Here is a 16,129-nt window from a genome sequence, read left to right on the forward strand (position 1 = left end):
CCCTCTCCGGAGGACAATAATTTTACGGTACTTCAACCCCCTTTGAGGGTACAGCCACTAACAATTCAAGTTACTAATCTAAACGACCATTAATTAAAATGCAACTATCTACAGAACGCAATAATCAAAATTCAGTTATGAAATTAACTTCTTTTAAAAATCCAAGAATTAAATGAGAACGTACGGTATTTAAAAGGCCCTTAATTGCTTTTACATTGAAATATTTATCCCTTGTCATGGAGAATTCAACACAGTCAAGCAGGATGTGGATGTGATGACCGTGGTTCTCTCATCACAAGTGAGGCAAAACGGAGGTCCGACATATCATCAAACAATCGATCCCGATCTCTCACGATACCTTTGCTTGTGTTCAAGGTTTTATGGGGAGAGACCGTGACCGGAATGCCCACGAACATTTAATGTTCATCAGGTTGGTTGATTGTTGGTATTTCTCCGCATTCTATTAACAGCGCACCTGAACGTAAGTGTCTAATGTTCTTAACGTCCCCTGCAATACCTTCAATAACCTTAGATACTGCGAAAGGGTTCAGCTTTAATGGTGTCTTGTCAAGAGTCTCAATAACAAGAAAACGTGGCCAATACTCAATCGACAGAGACGGTTTGTGGTCAATATGAACAGGATCAATTTCAAGTGGACGTTTTGTTTTTTGGGGGTATGTCATAAGCCATGGTTGGTGTCATATGGTTCATCATCCGAGCTCTCCACCCACCACGGTGTATCACAAGGACAATGCTAAAGCAAGCGGGCCTCCAGCTTGCAGCACCAAGGATACCCGGATGATATACTCCAGTAGAAGACTTATAAATAATTAGTTTACCAGATTGGCCCAAAGTTACAGAAAAACAGTAGTGCCAAGACCAAAATTCACAACAATTCAAAATCAAATTTGTGCAATGACACATACATAGTCCATACACAGGGCTTGGCATGACCAGCCGATTGGTTGAATCGGGCCCATTCAACCACTCATCTAGGTGAAGTAAGGGCCGAAGTGGTGTGTTAGGCAAATGGAAAGCAGTTAAATGCCCAACTGCCCTCAACCACCAGGATCCCGTCCTCCAGCGACACGGGACGCAACCCACGACAAACAGGCTGCCCAATTCAGTCACCTCTTACGACAAGCAATATGGTGCTGTGGACATTCTCTCCCGGGTCCACACGGGAGGAGAGCACTTAGCGTTACCCAGCACCCACTACGAGGAGGTGGCTTTTCATGGGTGCCTCGTCCACCTGAGACGTCACGTGCAGAAGACGTCCTACGTCACCAACGTGACAGATTTCTACCAGCTACACAAACCACGGCTGAGATGTTTAGAGGTCGACTGTCCTCACAAACCATTCGAAATCGGTTGCGGTCGGCCAATCTCCATTCTCCACGTACATATTGTGACTTGACATTCTTTATACCCATGTTTTGGAACGGCGGTGTAGCCTAATGGAACTGATTGTGGCACTGTCAGTGTATCGAGCACATCAAACGGATCTCAGCTGAAACTATTCAGGATGTAACTACCATGGAGTCTTACTATCACTTAAAAAGGAAACAGGTAGGAGGGGTCGTCTAAAAGGCAAAACAGGACGGATCTAGAGGACGATGTTTGGGGTCGGGTTCGGTGTATCAGCTAATACAAAAGTCATGATAATCCTTTAGAGGAATTAAACTACTGAAGTACACGGCGTGTCATAACAATTTACAGATAATATCCAGTTATGTCGGTCTTCGGGTGATCATGCTAACCATATATTTTGAGACACTTAATATGATGCTTTTCTTTGGGAATCACCTAAGATGTTAATTAATAAATGAGTCATATTCAACACACAAAAGCAGAAAAATATCTTTGAGACGAGCGTTTCTGCCAATAGACAGCGCATGCATTTCATGCCATGTGAATCGACGGTGAGTTGTCATACCTGGCTGAACGACCTAATTGCCATATATAGTCTGATCTATTGTTTCCAGCAGCTAGTATTAGTTTCGGAAGCTTTTCCCGATTTCGTTAGTAAACATGGTTTTCTGGACAACCTCTTACGCATTCCGCTGAATGCCAAGTTAGGCCAAAGTGAGTTATTTCTACATATCCTATTTGCAGTTATGTAAATTTCATGGACACAGAGTGACAGCCTAAAACTATTTGCTTTTTTTTCTATTTCCAACAGTACTTTAAACATGGAATGATTCGGGGGTTTTCAGAAGTGTTTTTTCGGAGCAATTTCGGTCGCGAATATATGTATGCATGCGAGGGCAATATTCTCTGCTACCCTATTTAATGAACTCGACCTGTCGTTTGTGCAATTTGCATGTGATCATGCATAGGAAGAGTAGCTGTCAAGCTGAAATGGCTGTAGTTCTATTGAGCAAAAACACGAGCAAATGCTGACATTGTGTTAGAAAGAATGTTATAAACGTTGGCCGTGACTGGCGGCGATGAGGTGAGACTCCTGTAGTGACGGAGAATGTCGCCTTAATCGTGCAGTGGAGATATGGTTTCCGTGCATCCCACCACCTTTTGTGTAGACATATATTGATTTAAGGAACTATTACATAAACGTATGTCAAGACGACACTAATACACTGCAAATATTTATTCAAAACACTGAGAGCGCACTTGCTCGCGAGCACAGTAGTATCTGTGACGGCAAGACCGTTTATTTGTTACTGTTGAAGGGGAGGTTGACCTTGAACGCTGAGATTGGGTTAACTTGGTTTACTTGGTAACTGGTAAACGTCTCAATCGCCCAGAGCAACCTGGATTTCGTGAAGAATTTTAAGGATAGGATAGTACATGTAACATAAAAATTGCACGTAGAAATTGCTTTTGGCTCTTTTTGGCTTATTCAGGAAGTGTGGATTTGATATTTAAACTTGTACACAACCATCGGATACCGGGCCATTGGACCCTTTACTTGAGTACAAACGTGGAAAATATTACAGACATTTTACCATTACCGTACGAAACTGAAGTTTTTTCAAGAATCCTGATCATGTGTTTTCACGAAACACCAGTACTCATAGCTCTTTCGTCATTTTTCAACTCTAAACTTGCTTTCAAAGTTAATCTGGGTTGTCCATGAAAAATCGAAAGGTGCTAGATTTAAAAGTGGGAGAACATTGACCGCGATGTCTTTGAACTTCTCCTCTATGCCCATCTGAAGAAAAACGTAGCCCTTCGTCAGGGTCCCAACGTGCCTCATATGTCGTGCTACATGATACGGAAAGTCTGTGACATCATCTCCAAATATATCCATGCTGTACCGCACACCTAGTTCACAGTTACTAGGAGTGCCAAATGTGAGTAACGTTGTTTCGCCGTTCCTGCCTTTTGACCTCAGACACAATGCTTCCGGTTCCAATATGTACTTCATATTGCTGGGGAGGAAACGGAGTGGTATCCAATCGATAACAATTTTATTCACAGGAAAAAGACTTTTGCGTGATCCTTCAGAGGCAAACAAGTCCAGCAGGTCATCTGACGTCATCTGCTGCAAGATCGGACTGGGTTCGTCCAGCTCACGCAGCTGTAAATCTGACATCATGAATCGACCGTGGACCAGACTCTGCAGATGCGATAATGAAAACATTTAAGGAGAACAAAGTGATGGAATGCAATGAATTATTGGCAATGTAAAATGTGTTTCATGGCTTCCATACTATCTGAATCTGAACAAGCCTACTGCATAACAAGTATTAGATGAGCCACGACTTGACAGATGACCCCAATTTGCATATGGACATTCCATTTGAAACAAGACGGACACAGGTGATTGTCTAAACACTGAAAAGTTTAAATTATACGAGCGAATCGTGTCTTGGTGGTGTTTTGCTAAACTAAGTCGCTCTACGAGACACGTGCTAACAGTAGCGGTATTGATTTCACATCATGGTCAGCATGTATTGCTCGTGCTAAATCGCCAATCTACCTGTAGCAACCTCTATAAGTCTATAAGATGAAGCAAGCCTTAGAACATTGCATTGCACTGTACAGCTCTTTCAGACATAGGAATTCATCTCCGCATGGGTTATTGGTTGAAGGGAATCTTCTAAAATCAAAGGTTCGAACTAGTAAAATTCCTGTCGACTGAATTTTGCACCATGTAGACGGTCTAATTCATGTAGACAAAGAAACTGTCACTTATATAGATATATTTGTGATTGGTCACAAGTGTTTTTTATTTGAAAGAAATACGACTATGTATCTTTCTGGGATGGAATCATCTCCAGTGGGACCTGACTATCCTAATGTTTGATGTACTATCCACACAAACAGTGGAATCTATTTCAAACAGACTTTGTTCTTACACTGCCGTTTCCCGCTCACCTGTAATTGTCACTGTTCCAGCTTTGTGACTATTATCACTTAACTGAAGTAGATTGATACATCGAGCATCGAGGTATGAGGAGACGGAAATATCATTGTCTCGATCAAGGTGATTGTGTTATCACATTATGAACGCACATGTTATTTGTTACATGTCTATTACACCAAGAACAGCGTTGGGCATTCAGTAGGGCCTTGCAGCGCGATAATTTGACCTGAGTTCTAAAAGGAATAACAATGTACTTGATGGAACGTTCACGTATATTTGACACGGGATGCTATGGAGAGGTCCCATTAATGCTAGATGTCCTAAAATATTTTAGAAACCAGCACTACTAACCTTCCTATTCAGTTCTGTGTGTTTTTTCAAAAGACGATCTTTATTAACGTCGAAGTTGAGATTGTTAGTCGTCATAACATCATATTTGATAGACGGAATATGCCCATATTCAGCATAAACGTATTTATTGAGTTTGCCGTAGATTCCTTGTCCTCGGAAGCCATCCTTCGTCCTGGCTCCTCTGATCATGAACGTCTGCCCATCATCAATAATGAAGGCCATGCATAGAGCAATCTGTAATGCAAAGTACACGTTAAATGCTAGAGGTGTATGGGACACATATTTGGTGTATTTTATCAAGTTAGATCAGTGAATGAGTTTAATTTTACGCCGCACAGCAATATTCCAGCTATATGGCGACAGTCTGTTAATAATTGAATCAGTGCTAGACAACCCTGTGGTCAACAGCGCGAGTATCGACCAGCGCGATTCGGAGGCGAAGTAAGGTGAAACTGGATGTTGCGTCACTTTCAAGATGGATTTTGGATGCACGTGTATTCCTGATATACCAAAGGAAGATTTGCATTGCAACTTAGAATTGAGGAACTAGATAAACTTCACAATCACTCTAAGAATACTCGCTTTTTGGTACTATTTGTCTTTGCTAACATTCATATCAACGGCTATTCCAGTACAGCAGTTCTGTCGATCTGTTACTTACAATTTCATCTCCGATCACGTAGACGTAGGATCTGTTGTTGGGATCGTCGATGTATGTGTGGTAACGGTGCCTCAGATAGTCCATCCCCTGGTATACATCGCCTATCTGCATCAGCTCTTCGAAATCATCATGAGTTGCGCGTCGAATTGAGTGTGTTGCCATTTTCTAAATGTTCTGAAATGTAAACGTACCAAATACTTCAAAAGCACCTTATCCTTTTCCACATTCATATCATGTTTTTCATGTTGTTTTCATGATATAAAGTTACTTAAGTTGTTTTTGGGTAACCTCTACAACTAACAACACGGAGACACTCTGTATGCATTTCAAGCACCTCCAAGAAAGATTTTTGAGCAACAAAAGTATAAAAGCAAGACATCAAACGTGTCCATTTACTAATAAAAAGAATTAACACATACAAGAACATAAATGTTGATCTGAAACATTAAACTCGGATTACATTTGTGAACTTTTCGGTGATCAGATCAGCTGACAAACTAGTGTAACAAGTTTTGCTGATGCATGGCATTTGGGGATTCATCTGAAAATATGCCTAAAGAGGCTGTTGCACGATTGCCATTGTCTAACCCACTCATGCAGTCACCGCTGCTTTTACAAAATTGGAAATCTGACAAGCAGTAGTCGCAGTCATGCACTCGCTGCATCCCACTGGCAAATGCAATTTGTACGACAAGACTATGTTTATGAAAGTGGTCAGATACAAAATAGTATCCCCTGAATCATATTAATTGAGTACACGATTTTATTAGTTATAATCATGTTAATTATGATCATGTTAGTGTCTCTATAATCAAGGGTTATGTGCTAGTATAAGCACTTGTATAGCGGCTGAATATCTAATATAAATTATTAACATTAATGTATAGGTATACATTTATATATATTAAACTGTGAACAATGCTGTACAACAAATAATGTACTGGAGAGTCGAGGTCATTAATGTCACATGGCCTGTTGCCAATCCATTCTTGTTTGGAAATTGAATGCTGTCCATATTTTTTACGTGAACTGTACAACTTTCCACATGTTTTACAGGAATATGACCCGATGGTCAGTAAAACACATCATGGTTTGAGTTAAAACTAGCATGTAACGTTACAACAGCACTTTTCAGGAGAAACTATAACACACCACCTATCGCCAGCAGCAGAAGGTAGATGACCTTCCTCGGGACCTATTCTGCTCGACTGAAAACTGATGACTTGAAAATTGGTCGTCAGGGCCGGATGCCGAGTTCCCTCTTTCTGTCCTGTACAGAACTGAATCGGGCTGAAAGTAAGAACGGTCAGGTCCGAGCAGTCAAACTGACAGTCTGGAATGAATTCCTCATATGGTTGCCTTCGTAACGGTTGAAAATGTCGACAGGAAAATGAGGACGGTTGAAATGTCGACATAGTGACAAAATCGTTCTTCGACTGAGACTTTCAGAAAGCGGTGCATAACGTGAGCGTAGCTTAAGTCAAAATAAAAGTGTTTTTCACAGGATCCAGAGGATGGAGAATGATCACCCGTTCTTCAATTTCCAATATCCGGTGTGTAAACAACAGGTGTCACAAAGCATGCAGAAAGTGCATACTAGTTCATTGTGCAGAAGGTGTTTGTTACACGTTTATTTTGACTTATTATGGTAGGATTATTACTTTTCCAATAGCTTGTATTTTATGCAGTTCTATGTTATGCATCGCTACCTTTTCCGTTTGTATATATAAATTGTACGAAATGTCTTGTGCGTTTTTGCATAGAGCCATTTCTACTAAACGAGAACTACTCAAAATAAATTGAGTAAAATTAAATAAAATAAAACGCTATATTTTTGTAATGAATATGAGGCGACAAAATCCAAGTTTCACAATTTACAAAACATTATTAAAGGACGTCTATGAAATTGAGAAATTTATCGACAATATCCCCCGTCATGGCAAAATAATCCTAATGAATATGTCATAGTGTTAAAATCACCATAATTAGACCATAATTATGGTGATCATATTTCAATAATAACTTGCGTATTTACATCAATATTTTATCAACAGTCAGAAAACATTCAGACTTGCGGACCACGTAAATGGCCGTCACACATAAGTAAGTTTGAATTATGTAACTCAGTCAAGCGGAAGCTGCGCTAGGGGTATGCCCCAGGTCATAGCATGCTGTGCATGGCCGGGCGCAACGTCACTGTAAACATACTGAACCGCAAATTAAACGCAAGTCGGTTTTCAAATAACCCTACACTGCTATGGTACTCATAAACTCAATTAATTCAAAAAAGAACAGACACATGATTGTTGATGAAATGGTTCATGATTTCTGATTGGAAAATTCATCTCGGTGAACAAAAAAATCAAGTGTAAGCACAGCACCCATAAACAGTAAAAATGACAAAACAGAGTCTCGTAATCAGTAACGTGTGTGACCGCCATTGCTGTCGACACAGGCAGTAGTACAGCGACCTCTCATCGAGTCAACAAGTCTCTGGAAGAAGGTTTGTGGCAGTTGATTCCATCCCCTTGTCAACCGTGCTTCCAAATCTCTCAGGTTTTGAGGTGGACCAGCTGTGTGCATTCTTCTTCTAATTTCGTCCCACACGTGTTCGATCGGTGCAATATCGGGGGATAGAGAGGACCAGGGCAGCACAGGAATGTTGTTTGCTCTCAGAAAGTCCATGGAGATCCGTGCCGTGTGAGGACGAGCATTGTCGTGCTTGAAGATCTGGAGCGGAAGTCATGCTTGGAAAAGGGGTACAAAGTTGATCTCTGTAAACGACAGCAGTCACACGTTGACGAAACACATGCAAAGGTGTTGCGTGGTGGTAGCTGAAGCCTCCCCAGACCATCAGACTTCCTCCTCCCCAGCGGTCAGCCTCCACAACGCAGCAGTTGGCGTAACGTTCATTACGTCGTCTCCATATACGTACTCGGCCGTCGGTGTGAGACATGTTGAACCTGGATTCGTCAGAAAACACTTGCCGCCATTGTTGACGTCGCCATCGTTGATGTTGTCTGGACCACTGCAAGCGTTGTTGGCGGTGACGTTGCGTTAAAATCTGCCCGACGTAAGGACGTCAACATCTGATCCCTGCTGCCCTCAGTCGACGACGAAGGGTGTCTGCAGAGATGTGGTGACGTGGGTCTTGGATGGTTGAAGCCGTCTGCGTCGCTCTTTGTTGTCGGTTACGAAGGTGAGTAACCCGGAGGTGGCGTTGTTACTCTCGGCCGTCCAGACCTTGGTCGGTCCTGAACATTTCTCGTCTGTTGATGCCTTGCCGAGAGCCTTGTGATTGTCGCAATGTGACACTGGAAGTGCCTGGCGACCGCAGTTGCTGTGGATCCGGCCTGCAACATCCCAATGGCGATCCCTCTTTGCTGTTGAGTTAGACATGGCATCTTTTCTCCGCGATCTCCCGTTGCATTTGGTAATGTGCGATGTTTCTGAATGGCGTACCTAATAAAGGACCCATCAAGCACGAAAAGCTCACATGTTTTGTGAGCAGCACGACAATTTCATGCAAAAAGCAAAAATGCATCAATAAGGTCGCGTTTGGGCAATTTCACCATGACAAAGCGGAAACAACATTAAAATCATCGTGGGGACCGTTGTTTGATAATAGTTGAATATGCTTTACTGTGAGAAAAGTATTGAACTGAATGTTTGCAATAAAATGAACTTGCGTTTCTTTTGCTGTTTAGTATAGCTTATGTCCGTTGCGTAGTGATATGAATGATTTTAAGTGGTCAGTGCACTGTATGAAACAGAGATAATTGCAACTAATACACCAAATGTTGGATTACAGCTACAGTATTAAGTAACTTCCACAGAAGGCCTGAGTCCCTACATATACTGAGTCCAGTAGCAGGCACTTCACTCTGCTACGAATAAAGACCCAAGGGACTCAGCAGCCTTCTCTCTGTTTTTAACTGTATTAAAGCAATAGTTAAAGTCTTGAAGTTATACTGTGTGTACTCCACTTATTTGTACTACCTTTATCATAGCCTTAACCGTATACCACATGGCAACATAGATGCAAGTAGTGTGTTTATATATGTAGATATTAGTCCATTAGTTCAATTGTACATTGACTGTTGATATGCCAAGTGATAGACAGTCATTACACAGTATGAGTAGGTGTACATTGTGGTAAATACCCGCGGGTAACCTCACGTAAATACCGGATCATGCGAATATTGGCTATGCTATGTCAATCATACGGTTAAGCATTTACGGTATTGGAATAATACTGTATGTAAAATACATGTATATGTAAATACATCAGTAACGATAGAATGCCGTAAACGTAAGTGTCTACAGTTCCTGTATGATATCCAGTAGCTAGAATAAGACATAATAAATCCCTGTATAGTATAATACACAATTGAAATTGTAATTGTACAAGCGTATTTGTTTTAAGAACCAGTAACGCGCAATTCTACCAACTGAGTCGTACAGCGTTCAACCAAGTAACAGTACCACTGTTATGTTGCTAATGGTATATTTAATTTTTAGACATCTACGGTATCTACCGTGTATATTATTATTGTTTGAAATTTCTTTCTATATGTAATTTCTCTTTCTGCTACGAATAACGACTCAAGGGACTCAGCAGCCTTCTCTCAGTTTTTAAGGTGATGGCCGAGTAGTCAGCTCTGCCAAGTTAATTCCCCCCAATATCTTGTCGTCATTGTGACGTAGCCCAGGTCTCTACACGCCAGACAACTAAGCTACGTCAAATATTTCAATTTGTTATATGACTATGTCAAATGTTTTTGATATGTATATGGCCGTGAATGAGATTAGGGCTATGCTATATTCAGCAATATTCCAGCCATATGACAGTGGTCTGTAATCTGGACAAGATAATCCGGTGATTAACGGTATGATCATCTATCTACACACATGGGATATAATAATATGTGTCAACCAAGTCAGAGACTACTGCAGCGTAGACGTTGCGCATTGCCGCCCAGACCATTTAAAACCAATATGCTGTCCGATTCCGACCCATCCTGATTCATGTATTATGTCTCCACTATGTTTTCATACATGTGGTGGCCCAAAGACGCTTCCACAGATTCTTCAAGAGGCCGGTTGAAGTGAGAGAAAATCTAGGTTAAGGTGCAGGTATAATCGAAGTAGTGTGTACCTTTCAAAAGAAATAAAAACACAGTCAATCTGCCAAGATAGACTGGAGATATTACTCACTGGATAATCTTGTATGCTTCTACTCAGATAGCCCGTCTGTGTTACGAACAAGACGCGCTTGAAAGTTTACAAGACAGGACAGCCTAAGCGCTGTGTCCTCTGTCAACGTATCGCAACCGCCTCGTCCACAGTGACGCGCCAGCAACCAGCTCCATATTCAGGTCAGGTCAAGGACGTGTAGATCCAGTATAGAAAGTCACGTGGTTCCAGATTGACCTGCATATCTCAAGCATTGACAATGAACGTATGCATTGTTTGCTGGTAATAAAAACTGTCAACCACGGCTTTGTCAGTATATTATTACTTTATTCATCATAAACATCATATTGCACTTATCAAACTAAAAAGTAAATCCAATACAGGTCAGGCCTTGCATCACCAACGGGGTAGCCACTTTAAGGAAACATAAATCTATTCATATATTCAAATTATATACAGCACGTGAGCGTACTGAGGATGAGTCTAGGCTGAGGAGAGGCCGAGGAGGGGTCAAGGAACAGGCTCGCTGGAATGTTTTGAAATGAGATGCTCTCACGTGCAATTTCATGCATTCTGAAGGTAAATAACTCTAATATTATGTTTCCTGCTACGTTTGACCATATGTTCGTTTTCGTTAAAAAAGTTTCCTTGCTCAAAATAATGTTCTGAACTAAACTTTATGAACATGTTTAGACTTATCTGAATACATGCAAGACAACTGTTTTGAACAAATTGAGTAATAATACATAGTTGTATTATTGCTTAATTTGACAGTCCAGAAGCCTAGAAATTTACATCAAATACATGATAATTTCAGCCTTGTTCAATAGTTTGGACTCAAATGGATTTAATGCAATCTTTTCTCTATTTGAGTTCGTTCGTTAATTATCATTACGTATTGCGTAATGTGTCTTCAACTGATAGGGTTCCGGGTAGACTATGTCAATGCACTGGGTTCCTTAATTTGATAAATTAAATGGTAATCATAGAAGGTGTATCCTTCTGGTAGTGGTCATCTGTGATATGCACTGCCTGCAATCTTTGCGCCATCACTTGAGGTGTGGAATTCAGTGCTGAATCGAAGGTATGCAACACTCAAAAACGGTATCATGTCAATAATGTGATGTATGTACTGATGTATAAAAAAATAATCTGTAAAACAAGTCTCAAAGGGTAGTTGGAAAGAGCATTGTTATCGTTTATAGGACAATATGCCCTTAAAAAACGTTTGTCGAGTTACATGTAGGTTTGTGCATAATCCTGTTGTTTGCCTTCGACCAATAAATTTCATAGCTAAACATAAACTGAATTTACAACAATTTCAAAACAAACATGACATAAATGTCAATTAGACTGAATCCCAATATCTTGTGCTTTTTATATTCAGCTGCCTCCAATAGGTTTGAGAGCGGATATTTCAGGTTACAAGACAACCCTAACTTTTACCACTTTCCATTTTGAGAACATAGTGCACAGCCTTGCGATTGCTTTCACCACGATCGTTGATCTGGTATTAAGGCCTGCAACTCCCACATGTCAATAACGGACTACTCGTTCTACCAAGCTCAAACAAAGGAAAATCTCACTCTGAGAGTTCTGTAGATTGTGTCCAATGTGAACTAATGACAAGTATTCTTTTACCCATTGTTTCCAGAATGTGTTCACCAAATACTGAACATGGCACTACGTCCACTTTCAGTAAATGATAAATCAGATTTATCAGTCAAGCCTGTTGGCATATACCCTTCCAACAAAAGAAATTCAACAAAGGATATTTTTATTATTTGAAACATATGGTATAATGTTAAGTGCCCATAGAATATGGTGTCACGGGAAGCATTGCTGACCAAGAGAAAAAAATGCAACAAAATTTCAGTATGGAAGACAAAACAAATTAAACTGTTCGCCCAAACGCATACACACTTAATGGATCTGTTTGAAAGAACCGCATTGATATAAATAATTAAAGGTTTAATGGGTTTTCGGGCAACATCTTGCCCATAATAAACGTTTCGAGTACAAAGTAATAAAGCTGCCACACGCTTTCATGTTATCACGAATGACATACTGAACACCAGTGATATTCCTTGAGCACAGCAGTCCAGTCAAGGAGTTGCCAGTATTGATAGTTGTAAGAGATACGTATCTGCATGTTTTGCACATGCTGCAAGAACACGGTAGGTAAAACGACAGGTTCTCGATTTCTCTATCTCAGAATTATGCCGTTAATACGCCGTACATGATACTGTGATGACGAGATTGGGTGAGGCGCATTGCAACAAAATCACTGGTCGTTAGAAGCAGGCGAATCTCGATTTTAACCATACCTGCCCAAGATTGTTACAACCGGTTACGTCAGTTACTGGATGGGACTACCACTGCAACATCCACGCGTACGGTTGCACCAACAATACCAGGACTGGGTAGGATTTCCGATCAGACCGTTCTTCTAGGGACATGCATCCGACCTACACGTCCAGTCAGAGGGGCCATACTCATTCAGTGACATCGTCAAGCACTGGCGACTGGTGTGGACCTGCGCACATCCGGTGGACGAAAGGAGCCATGTTGGGTTCAGTGATGAATGTCTGTTTATGCTTCATAGGCAAGCATTTGTGTTTGCCGTCGGAAAGATAAACGTTCTGCAGCAATCTGTGGGCAAGATATTTGACAGATTTGGTCGAAGTAATCGCACTGCATAAAGATGCGATACGTTCACAAAATCCTAAGGCCACACACACGTTCAACCACCATGGTCATCGTCAACGTCGTGTTTCAGCATGGCAATGCCCGTATTCACACATCACGAGTCACAAACCACAACATTAACGTTTTTCCTTGGTCCTCCAAGTGACAGATTTGCACACTATCGAATGTCATTTGGACGAGTTGGACCGACGTTTGCAACGGTCGCAACCTTTATCACAGACTCTACCTCAGCTTTGTAAGGGGAGTGGATAGCCATTCCCAAGCAAGTGGTTCGTAGTCTCGTCGCTGCTATGGTCATGAGGTGACAAGCGGTCATTTATGCACACCCGTTGTTGGTGGAGTGTTGGTAACTCTGTTGGTAGCAATGGATAGTCTTCTTTGTGTAGCAGTGATGATATATCGGAGTTTGAACCTTTGATACATCATAACCTTGAGTTTACTAACTTTCTTAATTGTATTTTTAGGAATGTCAGTATGTTGTGGTTGATGTCATTTTAATATATGTTATAAAATGCAAATTAAAAATATATAAAGAAAATGGGTCATAAAAAAGGTTGTAGGTAAAAGTATTCTTTTAAGGTATTCAATTCATTTGTGGTGAAGGAGTTCGTCAATTATCTTTATGGAAAAGGTAGCATTTCAAGAGGCTGTCAGTCAAGGATCATAGTTCAAAGGGTTGTCATGTCAAGTCATGTCGGGTTACGACACTGGAAGGTGTTTATCATGTGGTCAGCTATGCTAACTTCTGATTGGTTGATGGGTCGACAGTTGGTTCTGCATGTTGCATCTGAGCAATTAACCTCCACTTCACATTGGGACACAGGGATAGATAGGTGAGCCATTTTCTTGTGTTGGCATGGCATGTTCTCAGTGCTTGCTGGTACGGGTAAAGCAAGTGTTATAATCCATTTCATAGTAGAATATTATTGCGCCTTTAACTGTAATTGTATTACAACTTTTTGTAGTTAATAAATTAACATCTGTGATTTTTTAATAAGGTTGAATAAGCTTTAGCATTATCGTTATAAACTTACTTACTTTTTAAATGGAATAATGTTACTTTATTGTATAGTTTTCTGCACATTACTGTTCCCAAGGGTGATTTGTGACTGAATGAATTGCTGTGCTGTTTGTTTACTGCAGGTGGTTGCGTGTATGCCATATGGCCGTGGAAGGGCGTCGCTCAATAGGCTGTGTGCCATATATACGTAGGTGCATGCTTGAGTATTAATGTTGGTACATGATATTAGGCTGTGTTACGTTTGCCTTTATTCTTTGTATGTATTGTGAGACTATATATATCATGTAATATTTTAAATGGGCATTTGTATCTTAATGCGAGGAAATGAAATGAAGTCCATTGTATCGTAACTCAATCGTAATGATTGTTCTAAGTTGGTCTTAAACTCAAATGTGATGAGTTGAAATGTCATAATTTCCTAAATGTTCCAGGGTATTGAACACTATCAACTCACTCTGGATCACCAGAACCCATAAATGAAAGATTGAACCCCATACAGCCACCTTCGTCATTTTCCAGGCGATTAGAGCTATTACATTTTAAATGTTCAAAGCCTTAATACTTTCACAAATATCGTTCCTGAGTATACTTAGTAATGCCCCTACTCCCTGTTTCCCTCACAACAATGACATAACACACAATGGTAATGGCACAACCAGAGACACGAACCGTATAATGGCAGTAACATTACACATGTTAATATACATAAAACCATTCATGCATGAGCATTTGTTCCAGTGACTGTTACATATAATGTACGCACAAATCCTGATCACACATTACAAGTAAGTCCTGATCACACATTACAAGTATTAAACAATCAACATAAAATATCACGCATAGTCATTATAAACAACTGTCTTCATTTTTGTCTAAATCACATTCATTTCATTTTCTCGGATATGACTCTTTCAGCCATGTTGTGTGCACCGAAAATGGCATATTCAAACTTCTACACCCACCTCGCGTAATCCGTATTCGCGCACATAACATGTTTCGGCACGGTATGCAGGACTAACAAGGCACATGGAAATAAGCGATTATACAAACCTCCATCAGTGTAAAATGTTATAAAAACATCAGTTCCAGCCTTTGACACTTGGGCTTCGTAGCGGGAAGAAGCCATTATCCGGACGACAGTATGTAGGTCAGTTGTGAGCTACGTCATCAATATTCGTGATAGCTGATGACAAGACAATCAGTACGGCGCACAGTTTATGCCAACAGCTGATAACGATGTAACGTCTGAAGTTCATGTCTCGCAGTACTGATAACAAGGTTTTAGCAAGGTAATGTTCAGCATCTGTCTACTTTAGGCTATTTTCATAGAAAAATGCTGTAAAACGTTCCAGTAATCTCAAAGAAAATGCAATGAAAGTAGTAAACGTTCCATTAATCCTGAATGAAAAGTTCGGAACATGAGAAACTGACATGAAAGCTGAATGTTGCCAGTATTTACTAGTGAACGTTGACAGTTTCACTCCTCAGTCTGCAAGGATGGCAAATCATGGCATGGGCAGTTAACAATATCCTTTCTTGAACGTCTTGTAACTGCTCAAAAGTACTTGAGGACGACCAGTAGATAGGTGCTGTCATGAATGAAAACTATTTTCTAGGGCTGATTTTCGTGCCGATGTTTTTGGAATTAATGCAAAAGAAACTCACTTTGGACACATTTGATTTCCACATCGTGGCGGCAGAGACGAGTCGACGACTTCTTGTTTATAAACACGAAATCTGACGTCACGGTCTGATGTCCGCGAATTTACTGAGGGAGTGAGTTTAGTTTTACGCCACACTCAGCAATATTCCAGCTATATGGCGGCGGTCTGTAAAATCATCGAGTCTCGACCAGACAATC

The 16,129-nt window shown here is 40.6% G+C and overlaps 1 protein-coding gene across 2 annotated transcripts; it reads right to left on the minus strand.

Annotated features, from left to right (window-relative positions):
• Positions 1–2,593: 2,593 nt before the first annotated feature.
• LOC137272221 (histidine N-acetyltransferase-like) lies at positions 2,594–15,431 on the minus strand. 2 transcript variants are annotated; one of them, XM_067804582.1, is made up of 4 exons: positions 15,319–15,431; positions 5,343–5,516; positions 4,682–4,915; positions 2,594–3,580 (listed from the first exon to the last, which is right to left on the minus strand). In XM_067804582.1, the coding sequence occupies exons 2-4, from the start codon at positions 5,502–5,504 to the stop codon at positions 3,047–3,049; spliced, it is 930 nt and encodes a 309-aa protein (XP_067660683.1). In that variant the 5' UTR covers positions 5,505–5,516; positions 15,319–15,431; the 3' UTR covers positions 2,594–3,046. The 2 variants fall into 2 exon arrangements, with proteins under 2 accessions (XP_067660683.1, XP_067660682.1); XM_067804581.1 differs by lacking the exon at positions 15,319–15,431 and adding an exon at positions 10,560–10,738.
• Between the last annotated feature and the right edge of the window lie 698 nt (positions 15,432–16,129).

The sequence above is a fragment of the Haliotis asinina genome, chromosome 2, assembly GCF_037392515.1.
Source record: "Haliotis asinina isolate JCU_RB_2024 chromosome 2, JCU_Hal_asi_v2, whole genome shotgun sequence".
In the NCBI taxonomy this organism is placed as follows: Eukaryota; Metazoa; Mollusca; class Gastropoda; order Lepetellida; family Haliotidae; genus Haliotis; species Haliotis asinina.